At 42.2% G+C, this 23,631-nt stretch overlaps 1 protein-coding gene across 14 annotated transcripts in view; it reads right to left on the reverse strand.

The window, feature by feature from the left end:
* dock10 (dedicator of cytokinesis 10) overlaps window positions 1–23,631 on the reverse strand; it is a 68,196-nt gene that overhangs the window by 25,467 nt on the left and 19,098 nt on the right. For 4 of the 14 annotated variants that reach the window (XM_030391408.1, XM_030391475.1, XM_030391381.1 and 1 more), the window contains exons 1-7: window positions 18,027–18,511; window positions 9,769–9,888; window positions 4,581–4,670; window positions 3,515–3,597; window positions 1,581–1,653; window positions 1,131–1,271; window positions 768–902 (exon numbers count right to left, since the gene is read on the reverse strand). In XM_030391408.1, coding sequence (XP_030247268.1) covers window positions 768–902; window positions 1,131–1,271; window positions 1,581–1,653; window positions 3,515–3,597; window positions 4,581–4,670; window positions 9,769–9,888; window positions 18,027–18,185 — 801 coding nt within the window. In that variant the 5' untranslated portion in view covers window positions 18,186–18,511. Of the gene's footprint in view, window positions 1–767; window positions 903–1,130; window positions 1,272–1,580; window positions 1,654–3,514; window positions 3,598–4,580; window positions 4,671–9,768; window positions 9,889–12,776; window positions 12,981–18,026; window positions 18,513–23,631 lie in introns of those variants that run through there. The other 10 variants (XM_030391398.1, XM_030391389.1, XM_030391418.1 and 7 more) reach the window with 8 other exon arrangements.

Here is a 23,631-nt window from a genome sequence, read left to right on the forward strand (position 1 = left end):
GTGTAGCTTGGTTTCTGGATGTTTAATGGATACAGGAACCACTCAGCTGGATGTGGGTGCTTGTAAACAGAAGTCCTATGCAAGTTTTGATATAAGTTAAACACAAAGACCGCATATGCAGACAATCACATTCCTGAGGATAAAAAGACAATGAAGCTAGAAGTTCATCTCCATTGTGGTTTCTTGTAAAGAAGAAGAAACCTCAACTCCCAAACCCACATACGGTACATTAAGCAATGACTGTAAGTCAAGCTAGACAAATGTATCTTTAAGCTGCCTGCAGAGGCTTAACAATGACATCCATGAGGTTTTGTCAGTCAAATAAAAAACAAAAGGTTAAATCCTCCACTTAGATGGAACACAATAACATCTTGACCTGGGCTTGTAGTGTCATCCTGCCCTACATTGTTCGTGCCACAAGCCACATTTTACTGCCCTACAACTATAAAACGCAATGTCTCCTCATAAAAGAAAATAACCGCTCGGTTCAAGTTAAATGTCAGTTCGTTTTTACCTTAACCTGCTATTGAGTTTTATGGAGGGATGATCAGATGGAGGTCTCTGTGGAGGAAAGCTTACAGCAAATGGCGAATACATGAGGCAGCAGGATGAAGTTTCTAGATGTTTTGGTCTTTTTTTCTTTGCTCCTTTTTGCATCCAGCACCTTATCGTTTTTTTGGTAGTGTGGAGTAGTCTATCAATTCAAGTTTGTACATCTTTAATGTAGTGTATACTGTGTAATCTTATATGAGTGCTTTATATCTCACCTGTACGACACCAGTGCATGAGTCGAGGAAGATGCACCCTTTGGGCTCCTTGGAGATCTTCTCGTCTTTGTAGAAGTTCATGATGTAGGAGTTATCTGTTAGCTGGGTGAGCTGAAAATATCTCCTCTTGAATGACTGCACAGACAGAAAAGAGGTTCAGATAAATTAAAGTGGATTAAGGACAAATTCAAAGGCAGTTTATTATTTGGAATATACAACGTTGTTGGGTATACAACGTTGTTGGGTATACAACGTTGGTTTTTTTTGGTTTGGTGATTTCTTGTTTTATTTTGTACTACATCTACCTGATAAAGCAGGTGTTTGTATGTGCGTGAAAAGGGACAGCATCAGTCATTTCCTCACCCGCACAGTGATGCTATTGTTGACGGTGCTGTTGAAGTTCCCCTTGTAGAGCCAGCCCGACCGAAACACACCGATCCCTCCCCCTCCTCCTCCGCCGCCGCCTCCCCCTCCTCCTTTGGACGAGGACAGGGAGGTGGTATCCTGTGAAACACAAATATGGTCAATTATAGATACATTAGCTTTCCATGCATCCCTCTGCCCGAGAGGAGCACTTGATCAATAGTGAGAAGGAAGCCTTGCCAAGACCCTTCTATCTCAGGACGGCCATTTGTCAGTCAGATTATGTTCATAAACAATGTCCTACTGCCAAATGAGCTAACTGCTCCGGCAAAGTATATTCTTACAGCTTTAAGGCTGCAGTAAACTGATTTAAACATGAGACTCAGGACGTATCCAGTATGTAATGCATTCAATCTAAAAGCATTTGTCAAGAAGAGGATCATTACCGACCTCATCCTTGTCCACATCCTCATAGTCGATCTCAAAGGAATGAGATGGCAGCTTCTCTGCCTTATACAGTTTCCTATAAAGGAATGGGTGAAAGAAAGGGAGACACATGAGGAACCCTGATAATGAAATATATTGATGGAAAGAGAAAATGATTTCAGGAATTTAATTAATCCACTCTAGCGCAAATGACTGTGGGTGGCTGACTCGGCTCCATCGTTTTCTGTCAGGAGTCAACAATAGGTAGTCCTCGCTCGATGCCGCTCCACTGATTTCACAGGCCGACCCGTCTTTGTGTGCGAGAGACGGGATGAAATGCCTTTGTGCGTGTGCTGTGAGCTGCAGACAGCGAGGCTGCAGTCTGTGGAGGGAAACACTGGAGCCACCCTCGGCTAAAAGTCACACAGTTGTAAAAGAGTCGCCTGAAAAAAAAAATTTCTTAAGGGGGACTATGTTTAGAAAGATTTCTGGTGATTGCGGGCTTGGCTGCTGACAAAGGAATGCTAATACTGGCGCGCACGGATGAAGATCGCTTCACTCAATCACAGTGGTGACACCCACACATATACAATAGCTGTAGATTCCCATTGTACTATTGTTACCTTGGCGTGTTTCACCGGTAAGCTTGCAGTTTATCTAAACAGACAACAGAACGGTCGTCTGCGCTTCTGAGGCGACGAATACACAACATTAGTTGGTGTGGTTATGCTCTAACTGGTGTTTATGCTGCATCTTACTTTGTAGTTCATCCTGGTTGTCAGTTCAGAGGTTATGTGAACTGACTGAAAGAATACACTGGTGACCCATGGGACGGAGAAGGGACATTCCTGTGGCTGAGAGCAGTAACTGTAGGGCTGCTCTGGGTCAGTCTCACTGGGACGGACACAACTCCCTCTGACTGACTGACAGCCTCATTTAAACAAGCGACTGACTGACTGACTGAATGGGTGCCTGACATTTATAAAGAGGCACTGACTTAACATTTGTTAGAGTGCAGTGTCCTCAGTTTTCTGCTCTTAGTTCTCCCTCACTCAGCACCAGCCACCATCTTGTTTTTGTTCGTGACCTCCCACCTCAGTGTAATGGTTTGTTCAGACTACCAATAACAAAGCATCAGTCCACGAGTCCTTTTCAACGGAGGCCGGCAATATGAAGCTACAAACCGAGCCCCGACACTTGACGCTACAAATCAGAGTGACGCCAGCCTCAACTTTCAGAGGCGACTTGGCCACAGTGTATCTTGCCGTCGTGGATATTCTCGGAGTGTGGGGCAAACTCTGCATCCGTGTTTTTATGAGGCAAAAAAGATCCAGCCTTTCTTTAAACAAGACACAACAAGAACACTCAACACTCCAACTATCTTTCTTCAAATTGTCTACTGTACCTGCTGTGGATACAAATAGCAACCAAATAATCCAGCATTGTATGCCTTTAAGGTCAAATAAATGCTTCCGACACTTTCAGAAATGCACTTATTCACACTTTGTATGAAACATACAAACATACGTCCCTGCAGACGGGAGACGGTCAGCTACACTTAGCACAAAGACTGGAAAGAGAGCAGAACAGCTAGCCTGGCTCTGGCCGAAGGTAACAAAATCCAACTACCAGCACCTCCAAAGCCCACGTATTGACAAGTTATGTACAGTTTTTCCTAACTGTAACAAAAATAAAAGTGTACAAATGACAAGCCATCGTACCTGGCTTTGCCCCGTTTATCCCTGCTTCCAGTCTTTATGCTAAGCTAAGCTAAGCTAAGCTAACCACCTCCTGGCTGTTGCTTTACATATTGGGTAAACATGTGTGGTATCAATCATTTCATCAAACTCTCTACAAGAAAGTGAAGTGTATCCCCCAAAATAATTAACCATTCCTTTAAAAATCTCCTGCAGCAGACGCAGTGGGCTGGGTGCTAATGTAAAGTCATGGTGTATTACCTGGGCAGCAGGCGGTAGTCTCCAGCGTAGTCATCATACTTGAACTGGACCACATTTAGCTCAGAGTTGTAATATTTACAGGCCTGCCGGAGAGAAAGGAGATTAAGAATGAATTGAACGTGATTAAATATTAACTTTATAAAATGATGGCCTCTCCAGGAAAAGAAATGGACCTGGGGCTGCTGGAAAGTCTGCACACAATGAAGACGGCTACACTGCAGTGAGAGTGGAGTCTGACCTCAGATCTCCTGAGGCCAGCTGCTGATGTGCAGGCTGGGATTCATCATCAGATTATTTAAATTACAGAAAGGAACTGAATTAAGAGTCTGTCCCGGAGGAATTTGCAAATAAAGATATCTTGACATCTTAATAGATCACTTGTCTGTCTCAGGGGTTGAAATAGTGCTCTCACAGGGCGTTCACTAGCACTATTGTACGTATACAAGTCTCAAAGACTGGAAGGCAGCTTCACATCCTCTGTCTGCTTGTTGAATGCAGAGTCGCTCCTCTCTTTAATCCATTTTAGAAAGATTGTGATCTTTTGTTGATATCACAAATCATAAACAGTCCAAACATATTATCAGCTACAACGTCAACCTCAGACAGGACAGCACACACACACAAACACACACCCACCCACCCACACACACACACACACACACACACACACACACACGCAGACACACACAAATGGAGTCGGGCACACACTAGTCTCCAGTGAGCTGTGACAGTACTGTCTGGGGAGTTTCCGTCCACTCAGATATTATTTCTCAACTGAGCCTTAGACGATCTGAAATGAGCCCTGCTGGCCCTAGCCTCCACACTCTAAAACACACACACACACACACGGTCAAATACATATCAAGATTTGAACACACGTCTGGTATGTTTTAGAGACACGGTGAAAAACCGCAGCCCCGGTATCAGGATGTCTTATTTTGAGAACAGCCTAAACTGACTAACTTAACCACGACCAACTGAAACCAGTCTTATTCCAAACCACAGTGGCTTCAGTTAGGTCCTGCGCACACACACACACACACACACACACACACAGTGATCTCACCTGTCTGACCAGCAGACATTCAGCCTGTTGCTCTGCCCCCTCTGGAACAGTTGACTTGAGAGTTCGACTCTCCTGAGGCACAGTGGATACCTACAGGGACAAAAGCACCAAGAAGGGAGTGTTAACATGGTGATGTGGGAGAGAATCGAAAGAAAAGAATAACACATAGACTAAGCTCGACTTGAATATACGAGTTTAAAGGAGACATATTCTGCTCTTTTTCAGGTTTACTAATGCTCAAAACTCTGACTACTGACGAGGCGTTTAAGGAGCAGTGTTTTCTGTGGGAGAGCAGAGCTTCTGTTGGTGAGGACTTTGACCTTTTTAACTTGCAAGATCTTTTACATGCACAGGAACAAATGTATAACACTGAAGGAAATTAAATACAAAAAGAGCACACCAGGCCTCCTTCATCGTCAGCAGAGAAGAACTTGGCACATGTATACATGGACACAGCCTCAACAAAAGCTTTACATTCAATCAGCTTTACACAATAAACCGTGTCAATAAACCATACATATTCGCTTGTGTCTAACTCTTTGTCACTGTTGTCTCTAAGCTCATTATCATTATCATGAAGAGGGTCTGGAATCCGGACTGTGTCCAGTGTGAAGGACAGTGAGTGACCATATCAACGTACAAACTACACACACTTATGAGACAGAATCATACATTTCTCCCAGACATGGACAAAACACAGTTTTTTAAAAATATGTTTCATAGTTTGGGTGAGCTATCTCGGCCCACTCACATAAAAAATAATACTTTTGCATACGTTAATGGGTTAATGAGCAAAAAACATTAGCCATCAAAGGAAAAAGAGCAGATGAGCTGTCTCGCAAAGCATATGTCATATTTACCAAACGTGGGTGTTGTTTTTACTTTAACTGTTGATCTAAACACAAGATGTGTGAAGGTCTGGGTGGCACAACCCTCTGCTAAAAAATCCCCTCGAGGAAACTGATCAACTGATTTAAGGTGAAATCTGCGTGACAAGATTGTATAGTGATAGCAAGATTTCATTATTCTATATCCATCAACATTTACTTCAAAACGATATGTTGAGGCAGAAATCGTGTCTATTGCCAGTTAAAACAAACCATCCAAAAGCTTGGATATGCGACAGAGAGAGATGGGGAGGGTTACATTTTCACATCACGTTGCAATCTGCTCACATACAGTCAATAAAAAAGTGATTAACGCATGTGAATTGCTACACAGAACCCCCCGAAAACAAGTGGAGGAACACAACATGGTGTCGGTTTGATGGGTAACAAAATGATGTGAATCACATGTGAAGGCCTCTTCACTGCTGCCAGATCTGAACCCAGCTGTCAAGTCAGCTTTTATTGTTATATCCCAATATCATAAATCACAAGCTTCCGGGACGGGCAAGACATGCGAGCTGAACGTCTCAAGACAGATTTTGGGCTGACATGTCAGACAGCTCTCTGCACCAACATCATCAAAACGCCAAATGAAAGTCTCTGGACAGCCTGCCAGGGTCTATGAATGGAGAACAATGGAGTCATTTGAGGGTTCTGAAGAGTAAATATTCCTCGCCACAGTCTCATTTTGTAAGCTATTTACAAATAAGACATGCTATACGGAAAACATGCATACTCCAAATGTGTCTTTCTTGGAAGACATTCTTAAACAAAAAAGATTGACTTTTGGTTTGGTTTTGAATTGAATTTATTCCACTGACCACATCCAAATGTAGTATCAGTTATAGAAAAAAAAACACATGCTATTCAAGCTGTAATGCTGATAGAGAGACAGTTTAAATCATCACACAGGCTTTATTGTGCACCATTAGTGAAGGGCAAGATTTCCTGAATGTATCGTGTGTTTAGGGAATCAGCACATACACACATATTTTGGAAATGTGCAAAGATAGAGAGTGAGGTGAAAGATGAAGTGGTTTGTTTGGACATGGCAAAGAGCTATCGCCTCTTCAGTGTATTTTAGCAGCTAACCACAAAACTAAATCAAGTGGATGCTGATGAAAGTTCTCAGTCATCCGGTTCTTGGTAATTCTAAGTACTATATAGTTGGTAACTGGACTAGTTTCTGTTTCTTGAAGACGTTTTACCTCTCATTCAAGGGGCTTCTTCAGTTCTAACTAACTGGATTGGGAGTTGCAGGCATTAAACACTGTGTCAGGTGGAAACAAGTCCAGTTGCCTATGATAAAACATGTACAAATAAACTGAGTGAAATGCTCTTATACAGTATATAGCAGGAAAGGCTATTCTCAAATCCTGGACCTCTAAGAACACCCCTGCACTTGATTGGCTGAGGTATAAAGCCGTACTGAGAATTCTCCATCTGGAAAAGCTGACCTGCCCTCGTCATGACAATGTCGAGAGATTTACTAAGACATGGCAACCAGATGAGGTAGTTTCTTTTGGATGCATGGTGTTCATCCCCAGAACCAGCTTCGTGCCAAAGGAGTGATTAAAGCTGTTCTGGGGGCCCGACAAGTTATTAAAAAACTTCAAGTTGTTTTATTTCCTTTAATATGTTGCCCATCTGTGTATTTTCAAGCGGATAATTAACAAAACGTATGCTGCTCACCACATTGCCAGTTAAACCACTGATGAGCCACGATAGCAACGTGGCTGCAGGGAAGGCAACGTTGGTCTGTCAATCACTCGACCACTTTGTCAAGACCGAAATGTCTACTGGATGGATTGCATTTAAGTTTTGTACAGATATTCATGCTCCCTTGGAGGATACACCCTCATCACTGCTGTTAGAAACTTGGCTTCATGATAAAAACACAAGCATTCCCATCATCCACAGCAGTACTCTGTGTTTATTTAGCAAATGCCAAAATGCTTGCTAAACTAGGCGGATGAACGAGGGAAACATTCTGCCTGCTCAGTATTAGCATGTTAACACTGTCATTGTGAGCTTCTTAGCATGTTGATGTTTGCATTCAGCTCGAAGCATAGCGCTGACTGAGTACAGCCGCATAGAGCTGTTAGCATGGCTGCAGCCTCCCTTTGTGAAGCCTTACTGCTCATATTAACACCTCATGAGCTAGATGGGAGAGAACATGCAAAACGTCATATGTTGATGTAATATTAATTTATTCTTTCTTCTGGAAATTATTTCAGGCCAGCTTTACTGCAGTAAAGATGAATAATTCAACTCTGATCTCTTAATAAGTATTCCCTTTCTTAGAGGTGGTTAGCCCTACAACTAATAACCGAACCTATGAGTCACGCAGCTTTGATTATAGAAATTATAGTTTATGATCCATGAAACAGAAAATCAACATTCAGCCTTTGAGGTGCACATTCATAGTCAAAGAAGAAATATTTGTGCAGAATGAGATGAAAACAAAGTCACAAGCATTGAAGATCTTTGTGCACGAACAGAGACAGACTTTGATTTATACAACCCAATCAGCTGGCTCGAGCACTGAGCTCACTAACCAACTGGCAAGGGAGCAGATCTAGTAAATGCCTTTTGTGCATTAGCAGTACTCTGCCAAGCCGCTTTCGCTTGCAATTATGGAAATTGACTGTAGGCTGTGGAGACAAAGAAAAATCAGAGGAGGCTGTGTTGTAAGCCAGACAGAGCTGGGAACCAGCAGAGTCATGCATTAAAGCTGCAACTCCAGGGGTCCACAAGCAAACGTTTCCCTTTAGCACAACGACCCAATTAGGTCGTCTTAATGTGCAGTGGATCTGCATCTGCAGAAATGTATTAGTGCTGTAATGAAAGCACTAATGAACAAAGAGCTAAGAGGAGCCGGGGATAATACTTTGTTGACTGTAATGAAAAGACCACAATGCTGAATATGCATGATAAGTGGGAGTAAGTGTGTCAGGTAGGAGTGGAGAAAAAGATGTCACCTGTTGCCTTTTAAACAACAAGGTATTGTTGTCAAATTAAGAACAGACGACTGCGCCCCTGTCTAAAATCTTAACAATATAGTGCACTATGTTTACTGTCCACCATTTTACTTGAAAGTCAAAATTCTGAATGTGAAATGAATATACAATATAGTGCCTTAAAGGTACCACATAAGTTAATTTAGTGTCTAGAGGAAAAGGTTTACACGCTTTAATGTTCAAAAAACACAATATTTTTTTTACATTGCTGCAGCACCTCCATTCACCCTCTAGGCTCAAAGAGACAGTCTGCTCTAATTGGTCAGCTCTCACAGACCAGAGCATGCATCGTCCACAGAATCGGCTGTGTTTTGGGGGCATGGCTGAGGGCAGTGACTCAGTCCTCACAGCTTGTTTAAAGGGCACAATTTCTAAAAACTGGCTATGTGCATTTCTTTGTGAAATGATTGCTTTGATAGTTCCACAGTCGTTCTATAGCAATTAGACCTGCTTTATAATAAAAAGGACATTGTGCAAATTCTAAAAAGTTCCCACTACTGAACCAAAAAGTCATGTCCGTGGCATGGAGTAGAAGCCCAGCTTAGCCTCTGTAATACACTCTACCTTGACCAACGTGTCAGATGTTTTCTTCAAACTGTGCAAACACTCTGTGCAACTTAACTGATGTAGTTTTAATCCACCATTTTGTTTGTGCATGACCTTTTGTTCACATAAATGATATTCTTTAATCAAAATGAGTTGCGTTATGTTTATCTAGTTCAACACTAGCTTCTGCCCGTAGTATAAAATGAAATGATGTACAGCAAGGCAGCCAAAAGTAGCCATCAATGGTAAGAAGTGTGCTTTCTCTTGATTCACCTCATTTTAAACCAAATATATGGATTTCTTTTTACTGTTGGTCCGCCCAAAATGTCACAAGCTGTTTTAGTTGCCCTAAAAACACTAAAAATGTACATCTCACCGTCCTCGTTTTGAGCCTGTGTATAAACCTTTGTTGCATTCATACTCCTTTCTCTTTCTCCTATTCTTTCAGCCGTCTACTGTACACTGTCTTATAAAGGCAAAAAAAAAAAAAAGCCTGGAAAAATAGCCTCGTTTAAAAAACACTGTACTTCGAGCCAGCCGCTGTTGCAATGAATCAAAACAAATTGATGAATAACTCTGTAATGAACAAACCATTGATGTGTTTGTCTGAGAACCAGGATTTTCTGTTTTTCGCCAAGAACCCACCAAACCTGTTCCTCAACTGACTGCATTAGCCACTGAACCATCAAGCCATCTCAAGCACACGTTCGTGCACACACACGCACACACACTTACCGAGAAATCATTGTCGGGGAACAGGAGCAGGTCTCTGAGAGGGTCCTCCTTCAACTCATCCCCCAGTTCAGAGATTACCGTCTCATAATCGAGGGGATCGATCAGCTTCGGCTTCTCTTGCTGCAAATTGACACAACAGGGAGATCAGTTTTCATTTTCTTTGTTTGACTGTCAAACCTCAATATGATACCAAACAATAAGATACAGGAATATATAGAGAACACTTGGTTATATTTTGTTACATTTGTTTAATTGGAAACAGACAACTTTTCCCCCTTTTAGCATTTCCAAGTGGTATTACTGTTGACGCCGCTTTCACACAGACAACTGGGTCGCTTTCCGATTCCCTCTCAATCTAACTCACACAGGACAAAGTGTGGTTTTATTTATTGATTTTGTCTATAATGGAGACTAAATCGAATAACAGGCTTCTGCACTATAATTCTGTTGTCATATTGGCACATCGAACCCTACTGATAACTATTTCATATCTCTTATCTATTACCACATTTGCCAAAGCTAAAAAAAAAGTCTCAGTGTAATGACCATGAACCATGTTATTCCTACGGTATCAAGTTTTTATTAAAAGCGGTACCCATGACAGACACAGTCGTGATCATTTCCTGTGTTTTGCCATGACATCATTAGGACCTAAAAGAATCGAAGAGGAAGTAACACCACAGCTGAAGCTGAAGTGCGGCTCTGTCACGCCAACAGACAGAACAATGCAAAAGTTAGTCTCAAACTAACTGAGACCAAAAAATAGAAACATTAAATGCGCCGTGTGAGACATTTAACCGGACACACAACGTTGCGAAGGTGGATTTTCCATTCAGCATGTGACAACTTCGACAAGCAACCAGATCTATGTACATGTGCTGATACTTTACAACCTCAACCGTGAAAACACCACATAAAAGAGCTCAACAGCAGCTTCGACATGTTCTCACACACTCCTCCAAGCCCCATTTCACACCCTCAACCCCTCAACAACCAAACAAGAATTCATAAATCCAGATCAGATCAAGTCAGATGATCCACAATAACAATCCACTACACACTAACTTTTTTCTTTTCTCTGAGAGGTTTGCTTCCTTACTTCCCTTTAGGATTATGTAACTGGTCATGGAGTTACACGCAAGAAAACAGCTTTTTAACACGTGTTTCACAGACAGAGCACAACGGTAAATTACGTCTGTCATTCAGAGAGCAGCAGCAGCAGCAGCAGCAGCAGCAAAGCGAGAGCCGGAGCAGGCTGTGGTGAGGCAGGCAGAGGAAGTAGTGATCTCTGGTTTGGTTCACACTCATACAGTGCAGGCCAGAGCCTTTTACACGCCACAGCTAACTGAAGTCAGAACAGGCCTCTTGGCACACAACTGAGAGAGAGCACAGAGAAGGAAAAGCAGTAATGTAACTCAAAAGAAAGTGATGTATGTTTCAGGGGAGCAGTTACCACCCATACTGTATGCCGTTAATATTTACCTCTATGCAGTGTTATAAATTAGCCGGCTGAGTTACACTGTTAGCATGATTTATAGTCAGGCCAGACCTGCAATATAGTCGCCTGCAGTTCATCTGGAATGTTACTTTTAAGTTCTTTCTTGCTACATGTTCCTTAGGTACTGTCTCTCAAGGCTGTGACTAAGGATTTTTTATGATAACTGATTAATTTGTCAATTTTCTTGATGAATGGACTACTTGTTTGGTCCATAATAAGTCAGAAAATGGTGGAAAGAGTCAATCAGTGTTTACCAAAGCCCAAGATGACGTCCTTAAACATCTTGTTTTGTCCACAAAATCAGAAATATACAGTCTATGGTCATGGAAAGGTAAAGAACACGGAACATTTTTACGTTTACGTATATGGAATCAGAGAATTCTGAGGTTTTGTTCCTAAAAAATGACTCAAAATGAAGAATTTAGCATTAAAACATTTGCTGAGTGTATTATAGTTGACAACCAAGCCATTAATTGATGAATCATTTTTTCAATAAAAGAATGCATTGCTGGAATTGATTAGCCAAATAAACTGTCAACAATCATATAAGGGATTGAATCTTTTAAATGTATCAATTAGACACAGATGTGAGGATTCTCTGCTTCAAACTGCTTTAAATCACTCTAAAAATAAACATCTTTGATATTTTGTATCGCGTAGACAAAAGAAAAGCAGTCTCAAGGCGTCAATTTGGCAGACAAATCGTTTAGACAAACATTAAAAACAACATTATGTGGAAATTGGTATTTTGTCATCTTCTGAGTGCAACACCACTGTTCTAACTCCACATCTCAGCTCTGTAACGTGTCAGACTTAATGTAGGTGCTGACTACAAACAAAAATCATTACATCATAACAATCTTCAAAACATGTATGATGAAGTAAACGTGTATAACGCTGTGATCCTACACTCTCACTGAAGTTACATAGTGCAGAGACGAGTGATGGGGAGGCAGGTACGGTTTATCAAGCCTGAGGTTTTCATAAGTGCACTGTGACTCCACGCTGACCTCTGTGACGTCAGAGTAAATGTTTGATGGGAAGGTTTGGCTTCCAGACAAAGTAATGAAGCATAAGCTCTGCCAGGTGTGCATCATCACCACACACACACACACACACACACACACACACACACACACACACACAAACAAACCATAATATGTCACCTTCAAAGTACTCTCTTCTCTCTTCCTGTCACTGAGTCTGACTGAATGTAGTGAAACAAACAAATCTTCCAAAGAGGAGGAAACGAAGCGTACAGATATCATAAAACACTAATTTTGTGTATAAAAGTATAAAAGTGTATATAAAGTATAAAAGTCATAGACTGTGTTCTGTAATCATGACAGCTGTCAGTATGACTGTGACTGACAGCATATAAACATATGTAAGTCACTGACTGTAGACTCTAGACATGTGAGAGTCAACACATACTATTTAGGAGTGTAATGCAGCGTGAAGAAGACCTGAAGTTGTGACTATTAGCAGAGACAGAAAGGAAAATACCTACAATACTCAGGCGGTTGAAATCCGATCGCACTCGTTTGCTCTTTAGTCTCTTCCTGAAGGTGATTTTGCTCCTGAAGCTCATTGTGAGCGGAATCAACTGTGTACAGCGTTTCGCAAAAAAAATAAAAATAAATAAGCAGCTGAACTTTTTACTATCCGAAGAGAAAGGAAAGGGTTATAGACGAATTAAAGGTGAGCTAAATAATTCGCACATCGCGGGGCATGTGCTCTGTCAGAAGCAGAACTAACACTGAGGGTGGGTTTATGAGTGTGTGTCAGCACACGTGGATGTAGAGGAAGTTGATGTTTGATGTCCGACGCACACACAGACACACAGAGACGTAACCACATGCGCAGAGAAAAACCCCGGCAAACTGGAAATAAACCAACCCAGCCCTCCAGTTTCTACACATCATACTCTCAATGTCATTCACTTTCTGACAGTTTAGTATAAAAACTGTTATCTGCACCGAACAAGTGAATGGTGCAGACTATCAGTATGTTACACACAGACACAACAAGGGAGCCCTCTCTACAGTTGAGCACTATCGTGTACTCAAACACACTCTAAGTGACACACTCAGCATCTTATCTTCTTTTATAGCACACCGTCAGCAGACACACACACACGCAAACATATGAACAGCATGCAAACCATCAACTTCCTGTTCTACAGCTAGACAGTCCCCCACCTCGTCCTCTACCTGCATGACAACTGTCTGCAGAACAGACATTTTACACATGCACAAAACATACACAACACATGTGCAAAATAAAAAAAACATACACAGGTTTTCGCTGATATGTGAAATAAAAAAAAAACATAACATAAATACACGATGATATTTGCATCTGTGTTTATCTGCGCACACACAGACATTCACTTCCCCCAAGATGAAACCTCAGAGCAGAACAGAGATCTGAACAAGAGGAAACAACTCCTGATGATACAACAAACTCGCATACCTGCTGTTAACTCTTCAAACATGGTGTTTTTTTTGGGAGCAATGATGGCTTAAATGGCACCGACGAATCAATGCACTGTGTCATTCTGCAATAAAAGGGTCAATTTACTTCGCCTTGTCACACTCTCCTGTTGTCGTGGTGCATGCTGTAATATGTGGAGCTCATGTCAGTTGGTTTCGGCCAAGCTCTGCAAAGTCAGAGTATCTGGAGTATACGGGACGGAGTTTGTGGAAAGACTTGGTTGAATAAAATCTCTGATCAAAGAATTCCAAATTTTATTTTTTTCTATAAATTGTTTGTACTGAGCCTTTGACACATATGTGCTTTATTCGAGTAGATATTTCCCGGTAATTCGTACAAATCTGGGGCTGCTCACTGCTCTTCACACTCTCCTGTTTTTGTGGTACCCGCTGTATTACGTGAAGCTCGTGTCAGTTAATGGCAGTTGGTTTTGGTCAAGCACTGCCAAGTCTCAGCCAATTTTGAGGTTTAAGTGCAAAAAAAAAAAATGGTTTTCCGCTTGATGTCAAATGCAAATGTGTGAAATGCAAAGGACTGATATCCGTCTCATTTTGTGCAACCATCTTGTTATGGCGGTATGTTCAAGAGAGGGTGAAACAACAAGCAGAAGACATTCCTAAGTAAAGCATTAATCTTAATCTGCTGCATGTTTTCCTTAATTTAATAACCATTAATAAGTCTTTGATGTTGTGCATGTGAAACAGTGAATCATAATTACGCTCTCAGCACTGCACTCCTTCAAGCCCATTTAACGTCAGCAGCAACCTCCTCTTCTTTCACTCTTTTGCTCTCTCCCTCTCTCCATCCGTCCTCTGTTCTGCAACAGCTGCCTCAGCTGGCTCCATCCCTCCAGCCGTCCCTCTCATCCCCTCCTATCGCTTCCTCATGTCATCAAACATCCTCAGCAGTGCACTCCTTTATTTCTTCATGCTTTGATTCTCTCTCTCCGTCTCTTCCCTGCTCCCCCTTGTTCTCACCCCTATTAAACATCCCTTTTAACATGTCCCTCTCTCTGTTTTCTCTCCCTCTCTCCATCCCTCCTAGCAGGGGTGAGATGGAGTGGGTGTTGATGTTGGTAAACTACAGCTGTGTGGAGGGCATAAATAGAGCGCTAGACCGGTGGCTTTGCTCCAGCATAGCTGTGAACAAGAAAGTGAGAACAGAAGAAGAGGAGCGGGGAGTTCTGAGTCAGAAAGAGAAGCATCATGAACCTTAAAGTTTGGAAATGATTAAGACAAAGATGGAGAGGAATCACTGGGTTCACCTCTTTGCATTGTGCACACAAGCTGGTCTGCGTCATTCTCAAGCACTGATATAAGGGCTTATCTTTCTGCTTAGGGAGAGATGTGAGGAAAGTGTGACCAAGACACACAGAGGGGGGAGTGTGGAAGAAGAGAACAAGTGTGAAAGATTGATAGGGAGGAAGAGAGAGAGAGACAAAGGGGGAGAGAGGGGGACAGAGACAGCTGAGACAGCAGAGAGGGGAAGAAACCAGACGTAAGCCATCTGCTTTACATCATTAGAGCAGTACAGGCTTTGGGAAAAGACACAGTGGGACTATCGGGAGGATTCATACTTCTAAGAAAACTTGCTCCTCTGATGAAGACCAGTGTTCTCTCCTCAATTTGACGTGTTGAGTAAGCGTTTTCAAGCTGTCTTGCCTTCTTCCAAAACTAACACACTACACTGTTTTTGTGGTGGCCGTCCACACACACTGTGTGAGGGTGATTCTGCCGTCCATAAGCAGCCCTCGCACCGCAGTGACTGGACAAATAATGTTCCAAAAATCCCACTTCTTGTCAACAACCAATTACATAACCAATAAACTCAAGAGGTCAACACCGAAAGAGGATTGACAGTGTCCAAAGCGAGGCTGGAGGATTTGGATTCTGTCCCTTGACCACGGTGTCAGTGACAGGGTGACAGAGGGACAGACACAGGGTCAAGCTTGGAGGCAGAGATGGAGGGAGGTAAAGGGGGGAGTACTGCATGTCTGACAGCCAGGGGACAACGACTTACAGTAAGCTGTAAGTGTTAGACCCTATCATAGTATGTGTATATTATTGTTGATTGTTTTGCTTCTGTTTGATTGTTTTGTTTCGTTTTTTGTTTTCTTCCGCTTTTTCCATGAGGGTCGCGGGGATGTTACCGCTTTTATCCCCCTTTTTCAAGTTGTCGCGGGATTACTAGTGCCAAATGCAGTGAACTCTGTGGGCGAAGGCCAGGGTACACCCTGGATGAGTCGCCAGCTCATCGCAGGACCCTTACTGATGGCGGCCGCACAAGGTGCCAACTGCACATCAGGAGCAAGTTTGATTGTCTATCATAAAAAGGATTTATTAGGGGTGTCACTGTTTGCTGCAATGCATGATTCAATTTGACTTTAAATTTCTTCCAACCTGGCGAGAGTAAAACATCTTCCCAAGAAAATCAATCAAGGTTCTCTGAAAAAGAAAACAGACCCAACATCTTTTCTCAATGATTTATGATTCAGAGTTTCATGGCCACAAATTAACTTTTCAAGACATTTCCTGATCATAGTTAGGATATGTCATTATGATATAAATAACTTAATCTTTTTTTTTTTTTGTATATTTTTTTGGCCTTTTATCGGCTTTATTGACAGAACAGCTGAAGATATGACAGAAAGGATGAGAGAGAGGGGGAGTGACACGCGGCAAAGGGCGCCCAGCTCTACCAACTGAACAGTGCCCCTATAAATAACTTTCTAGCGGACAATTTTGGTAACATTTGTATCTTCAAAATAGACCTTTGGAGTTCCCCAGTGCTTCACACTTTGCCCTTCACCATTCTCTATTTCTGTGGTTAGGCTTGATGATATCATACACAAGTTTCACTTCTATGCAGATGACACACAGCTGTACTTTTTCACTTGATTTTACTTTTGCCCAGAAACGTGACTCCCTGCATGAGTTTCCCCATGGAAGGCACATTTCACAAGATGTTTTGTAACCTAACTATGACAAATCTTTCCAGGAAACCTGCGTAAATCACCGCTAATGAGTCAAGCATTAGATCGCTGTCTTCAAGCATGAAATTGTGCTGCAGCAACCAGCTGTTTTTGACAGCAGTGCTGTCATCTTCCTGACTTCATAATTTAAGGTAGAAAACTACTCCTGACATGATTGCTTTTTGGAAGCCTGAAAAAGTGAGGAAATCTTGTATTGCCTATGAATCTGTTAGTCTGACATGGAAAAATGTCATGCTAATAAGATCAGCAAAACAGTTGAGAGTAGAGTTAATGCACTAGTTTCTGGAGCTTCCAGGCCTGAATATATCTGCACATCCTCTTACATAATCAGCAGGAAAATATGGCTTTGCTGTGTAAACTATCGTGATTCTAGTTTGCCATAGAGCCCAGAAAAGCGGGCACCAGAAGACGTGTTTTATGGAAGGAAAGAAAGAAAGGGGAAACAGAAAAGGCGACTGTAAAGATCTCCCTCTGCCAAAACTCTAACATTTTTTCCACTAGGCTCACAGAAACCAGGGTCTTTCTGCTGGGAATAAAAAAAAAAAAAATCTGGCCGACAGTAACGGATACAGATACCAAACAGATGTCAGACATGCTGCACTGTACTGAGAAGAAACGTCAGGAGAAACACGCATGTTCTTTTCCGCAATTCATTCATCGATTCTTTCATCTAGCCCTTCATTCTTTCATCCGTTCATTGATTCATTCACACACTCAGTAGAACAACTCTCATCCACCATCTTCTTCATGGTTCTGTCTGAACAGCTATATTTATCATCTTCTCTGTGGGCCATATGCAGAGAAAGCAGATTTTTCCCACAGAAACTAGATTCCTCATGTCTGACCCCCCCCCCCCCCCCCGCCCCCACTCCCCGGCTCTCCTCCCTCCATTTCCGTCTTTCTGCCTCTCAGCTGTGAGGGGACACAACCTGGCCCCAATCAATGATCATACATCAACCTCAGCAACAGAGAAAAAGAAAGAGGCGGAAAAATGACGGAGTTTGACCAGGAAAGGCAGAGACAAGAAAACAAAGTCCCAAAATTCCTAATTCATTCAGCCCGATTCATAATTGCTGCCTCAAACTAAATGGAAACAGAGTTTTTTTTGTGTTCTTCTCCATCAATTATCACAAATTAAAATGGACAAAAATATATATCCATTCACATCCGAATGTGCACACAAGTACTCCACGCCCACACACTGTAGTCCACTCTACCTGCCCACACATGCATTAGGTGGAAATTTAATGGGGAGCTGGAGATGCTGATTACCATTACAATGATGGTCAGAGGTGAGGCGGTAGCGGTGTAACCCTCTAGGGTGGGAGTGGCAGCATCCAATGACATCTGGTCCTGTCGCGAACACATGTGACCGCAGTCGGCCCCGCCCACTGAGCGCAGGAGAAGGACCACACTGGCCGAACAACCCATAATCCACTGCTTTTGACTAATACTCCAGGCTGATCCCGTCCAGCAGTTTAGCTTAGTAACCTGAAGAGAAGTTCCTGAACTGTCTGTCCTGATGTCACAGTCAGCCCCCTGGTCCAGCCAGTGGTGCTGTGCTCTGTTCAAGCCCAGTGGGAGAACTGACACTCCATCCGAAATCTTCCCTCCCTCGTCTCGTTTTGCAAGCTTTCTGTATCTACTCCCTGCACTGCTCAACTCCAGTCTGCAGCTCTTAACGTTGCTGTTGCTGAGCTTACACACTGGCAGTCTTACATGGCTCTCTCTCTCTCTCTCTCTCTCTCTCTCTTCCCCTCATACACTCACATACACACACACACTGACTGCAGCTGTGCACGGTTCAGCCCAGCCCAGCTCACCCAACAAATCACAGTCTGCAGTGGCTGTCAGCTGACCAGAACCAGCTGCTGCACACACACACACACACACACACACACACACACACACACACACACACACACACACACACACACACACGCACACACACGCACACACACCTAAATCATTTTTCTGATTTTCATTCTGCAGCACTCTCCCTCGTCATTTTCCCTCCCAGTCACACCAGTCCCTTTCAAGTCGGAGTTCTGCCGGCTGTGTTCCTGCTTTTCTGTTTTGTGCGGTGTGAAGACTGGACGCAAAGCACAGCCCGCTATGCAACACTCTGATTTGGTAAAATACACTGTTGCTGCTTTTAGGGTTAAGGATGTTTTTGATGCACGTGTTCGCTACAGCAGATTCAGCTAAATGTTGCAGACTGGAGGCTGGCAGAGTGCGTGTGAGGGAGTGGTGAGAGAGAGCCATTGAACGGAAAGTGGATGGAAAGTGGAGAGTGGGTGGCTTTACAGATGAGGCGTGCATGTGGAGTTTTAGGACAGTCGGAGTTAACCTGAAACTGCCCTTAATCTGGTTCAGCACACAGACAAGGCAATAGGACACCGCTCTAAAACAAGTGTTTTTAAGTGTAAAATTCCATGACATCAGTTCATGACAATCACTTTTACCACTCTGATCCTTCTCATGTCACCGTAACATCTGGTCCCGCTTTTTTCTTCTTCCATGTTCAATGTGTGTGGCTAAACGAAAGGAAATAAATGTACTGTACTGAGAACAAAATGGTTTTCATATGTTTCGCAGCAATTTGAGATTCTTCTCATTATGAAATTCCCCATGTTCGTCCTTGCCAGTCGTACTTGTTAAGCCAGAGGCCGTCCAAAAACCTCAGATTTGAGGAAAGATATGGACGTAGCAGCAGTTATACCACCCAAAGGTTCCTGAGGGGACGCTTTGAAGCCGAATTCTGGTGCTGTTCTTTGCCATCTTTGTAAGTAACTGGAGCAAGAAACGTTTAATTTGATTAAAGGCGAGGAGGTAGGGGAGGGAGATGGCAACAACAACCTGAATGTAACAGACTGAGACATCCCTCCATCAAACAAAGCAAACTTTTCCTTTAAGCCTTTATATTCCCTGAATGGATTGTCAAAATATCAAACTAACCTCCAAGACACAAAGAAGAGGAAATTAAAACAACTCCAGACATTGATGTAATATTCAAAATGACTGAATAATGCATTGACTATATTACAATAGAGAAGTTGCAACATCCATCCATTGACTTCAAAAGTGAATTTTAGGAAAATCCGCATCCAAAACTGTTGGAGAAACTGGACCTTAAGTTTATTCAGAACAGCTTTCTTTAATTTGGTTATTGAAAAAACTAAATATTTCTGAGCTTGCATTAATATCTCATAATAAGATTCTGAGATGGAATTTTCTTCTCCAAATCTGCATACTGTTGGTGCACTATGTAGTTTTTAAAGATCACTGACTTCTTTTTTGATGCCTAAACAAACCAAGTAAACAAACTATCTTTGTTTTTTATGAATGAATAAACAAACACAATTTCCATTTGCTGGACCCTGCTACCTTTCTAGCTTCAAACAGAGTTCTAGGGACAAACTTAACTTAGTCAAAATAAATATGGCTGAGTTCGTATTATTACCTCATATCATGAATATCATAGTAATGAGTATACTGTAAATTCAGATCTTCAGCATCACTGAAATGGTAAACAGCTAGTTACCCACACAAAAGGTCACTTGGGGTTATATTTTACACATTTGACCTGTGATACATTACAATTTAGCTCTATGCATGCGTTGTTTGCAAAGGCAGTCAGCAGATCTGTAATCAGGTGACACATAATGTATAGGCACACGCTCAGCTCCCAGCAGAGAGTAGGAGGTAGCCATGGTGATGTTGTTAGGTCATGATTAAGGTCATTAGTGTCCATGCCAAAGTGACAGAAACCGCGGCCCACCGCCCACATAAACGCTCATTATTATAATGCTTCACATAGCTAAATATAAACAGCACAACGCACACAGGCACGCAAAAACACGCACACGCGGAATTGCTATTCCGCTCCCACACAGTATACAAATATTAATGCGCCCCACTCATTAGGAGATGACAGTGCATATGTCCAGAGCAACGAACAAAGTGGAGAAAAAGAGAAACCGCACCCACCACCATCACCCTCCTCGCTGCCTCTGAAACCGCCAGCCTCTCACTGAGGCCTCTTCAGTGCAACATGCCTGATAGCAGCATTTAAAAAATACAGAAGTCACAGAGATGGGCTTTGTTTGTACGCCAGGCCTCCACAATGGTCCTGTCATGCTAACGTGCCCACACACTCGTGCCCTGTAGATGCCAGCAAAGTCCCCGTGTTACACAGCTAGCCTGGAGTTGTAACTCTCATTCACTCTGCCTGCCTTCACACTGTTTTCAAACACGGATTATATCACCCATGCTGGCTGCTGTAAGTTCGTTCCTGTCCAAATGTTTGGCAAAGCTTAAACCAATCATTACGAGTAGGGGTGCACAATATTTTTGTTTGCCAATATCTGATACGCTGAAATTTTCCAACTCATTCTTGCCTGTTGCCAAAGCTGATGCTGATATAAGCGCTTATTTCTTTCCACATAATTGCAGAGCACATCAAGTCTCTCCTATGGTGGAATTAACATATTATCATGCCTACTGGTATTGTGATGGTCCACTGGCAGATGCAGACATGTGATGCTTTAAAAATGTACATCACTGGGCAAAATAAGAAAAATGCTCGGCCAACAATTTGTGTGCGTGCACTTAATCACAGCGTCATCTTATTAGTCTGTCATACTGGTTTCTTGGTTTGTTGATTTCCTGTTTTATTTTGTAGATGTAGCCTCTTGTCCCTTTCTACTTCCTGCTCACCCAGTGTTTCCCTCCCGTGTTGCTGTGCTCCTCCTCAGCCTGCTTTTCCCCCCCACGCTTGTCTCATATCAGCTTCGTTAGCACTGCCCTGTTCCCAGTAACTCTCAGCCTGCACCTCATCCCCCTCGTTAGCTTAGTTCATATTTAAGCCTGTGTTTTCGTCTGTTTTTCGTCCGGTGTACCCTGCTGGCCCACATGGCTTCTGGTTTGTCCTCTGTCCTCTATTTATCCCCTGGACTTGCCTTTGCCTGTCTTTTGTTACCTGCCTTTTGGATTTTTTTTTTTTTTTTTTTTTAGACATTGGATTTCATACTTAGGACATCAGCTTCTTACCAAAGCTTGCCTGTTTTATGCTACCTGCCCACCTGTGTGTCTTGCGTTTGGGTCCTTACTGTGTAACTGACAGAAGTATGTGACAGTGGCAAGCAGTGATACACTGAAGTTGTTCCTACACTGATGTATATAAAACAAGAAGGAGAGAAAGCAGGAGCAGGTCCTGTTACTGCATATTGAAAAAAATCAGTTTCAACCTTTACGGCATCCTCCCTTTACAAATACGCCAAGATTTACACCTCAGCTAAGTAAAATTCTTCAGCAAGATGTAGTTTTTATGCACAAATGCCAAAATTGCATAAAAAGAGTAGATGGAAACATATTTTTCTTTGGAGTATTTCTTCAACATTGGCTGATGTCAATTAATCTGCTTATTATTCTTTTAATTGATGTGTCTTATTCAGATGGCTGTCATAGAGGAGTAAAGAAAGCAGAAAATATTCAGATTTTAGAAGCTGGAATCAAAGAATTTTGACTCTTAAAAAATAAAAGACTCAAACCAATTAACCGATTATCAAAAGAGTTGTCGATACATTCATAGCTGACTACTAATCCTCATTGGCACTAAAACCACACTCTCAAAAATTACTGTTTTTCTTGACAGTACCCTCTCTTTCTCCAGTCATATCAACAACGTCTCCCGGATTGCCTTTTTCCATCTACAAATCATCTCCAGACTACACCTGCATTAACACATCACTCCACAGAAGTCCTAGCCAACACTCTGGTCACATCACGCATTGACTACTGCAATGCAATCCTGGCAGGCATCCCCAACAAACTCATCCATCAACTACAACTCATCCAGAACTCTGCGGCACGGATTATTACACGTTCAAAGTCCATTGAACATGTCACTCCCCTGCTGATTCAACTACACTGGCTCCCTGTGTCACAACAGATTACCTTTAAAATCTTACTATTAACATTCAAAGCCCTGCATATTCTATCCCCTCCTTATCTCTGCTTCCAACCTGCACCTCCTCTCGCCCCCTGCGATCTTCATCAGCAGGTTTGCAGTCATCAAACTCAGCACAATGGGTGCCAGGGCCTTCTCCCATGCTGCACCCAAACTCTGGAACTCTCTCCCGCCTCACATCTGTTTACTGGACTCCATTACAAAACTTAAACTGCTCTTAAAACACATCTTTTTAAACTAGCCTACTCACTCTAAATGCATTAACTGCACCTTATGTTTCTTTCTAAATGTCGATCTTAACTTTTTACTTAGCTCTGCCCTATCAAATGTTTTTATTATTGACTATGCTGCTGTTTTTATTAATGCTTGTTGGTTATTGATTGTTTTACTTGATGTAAGGCGACCTTACATCAAATGCCATGAAAGGCGCCATAAAAAAAAGTATTATAATTTCTATTATTATTATTATTATTATTATTATTATTATTATTATTATTATTATTATTATTATCATTATTATTATTATTATTATTAATCCATTAATCAGTTAATATATTATGTACTGTACTTGATTTTAGCTAATTAAATCATAAATTCTTTGGACGTTACCCCTAAGGAAACACTGCAGACTTAATGCAGAGACAGTGCAGGAGGTTAATTGAGGGGAAGCTACAACCGCTTTCGTCTTCTCTGCATTTATTTGTTTTGTCGGAGCCCTTCTTGTAATTGTTTCACTTCACCTCCCTTTTTAAAAACAGAGGCAGAGGTGTGAGAGATGAATTTCAAGCGAAACACCCGAGGCGACTTTCAGCGGAGGAGGTGCAGAGCGTTGAATAAGTGATGAGGACCTCGCTCTTCCACGGAGCAGAATGAGGAAACTGACACACCCTCTGTGGTTGGAGGAGA

The sequence above is a fragment of the Sparus aurata genome, chromosome 2, assembly GCF_900880675.1.
Source record: "Sparus aurata chromosome 2, fSpaAur1.1, whole genome shotgun sequence".
In the NCBI taxonomy this organism is placed as follows: domain Eukaryota; kingdom Metazoa; phylum Chordata; class Actinopteri; order Spariformes; family Sparidae; genus Sparus; species Sparus aurata.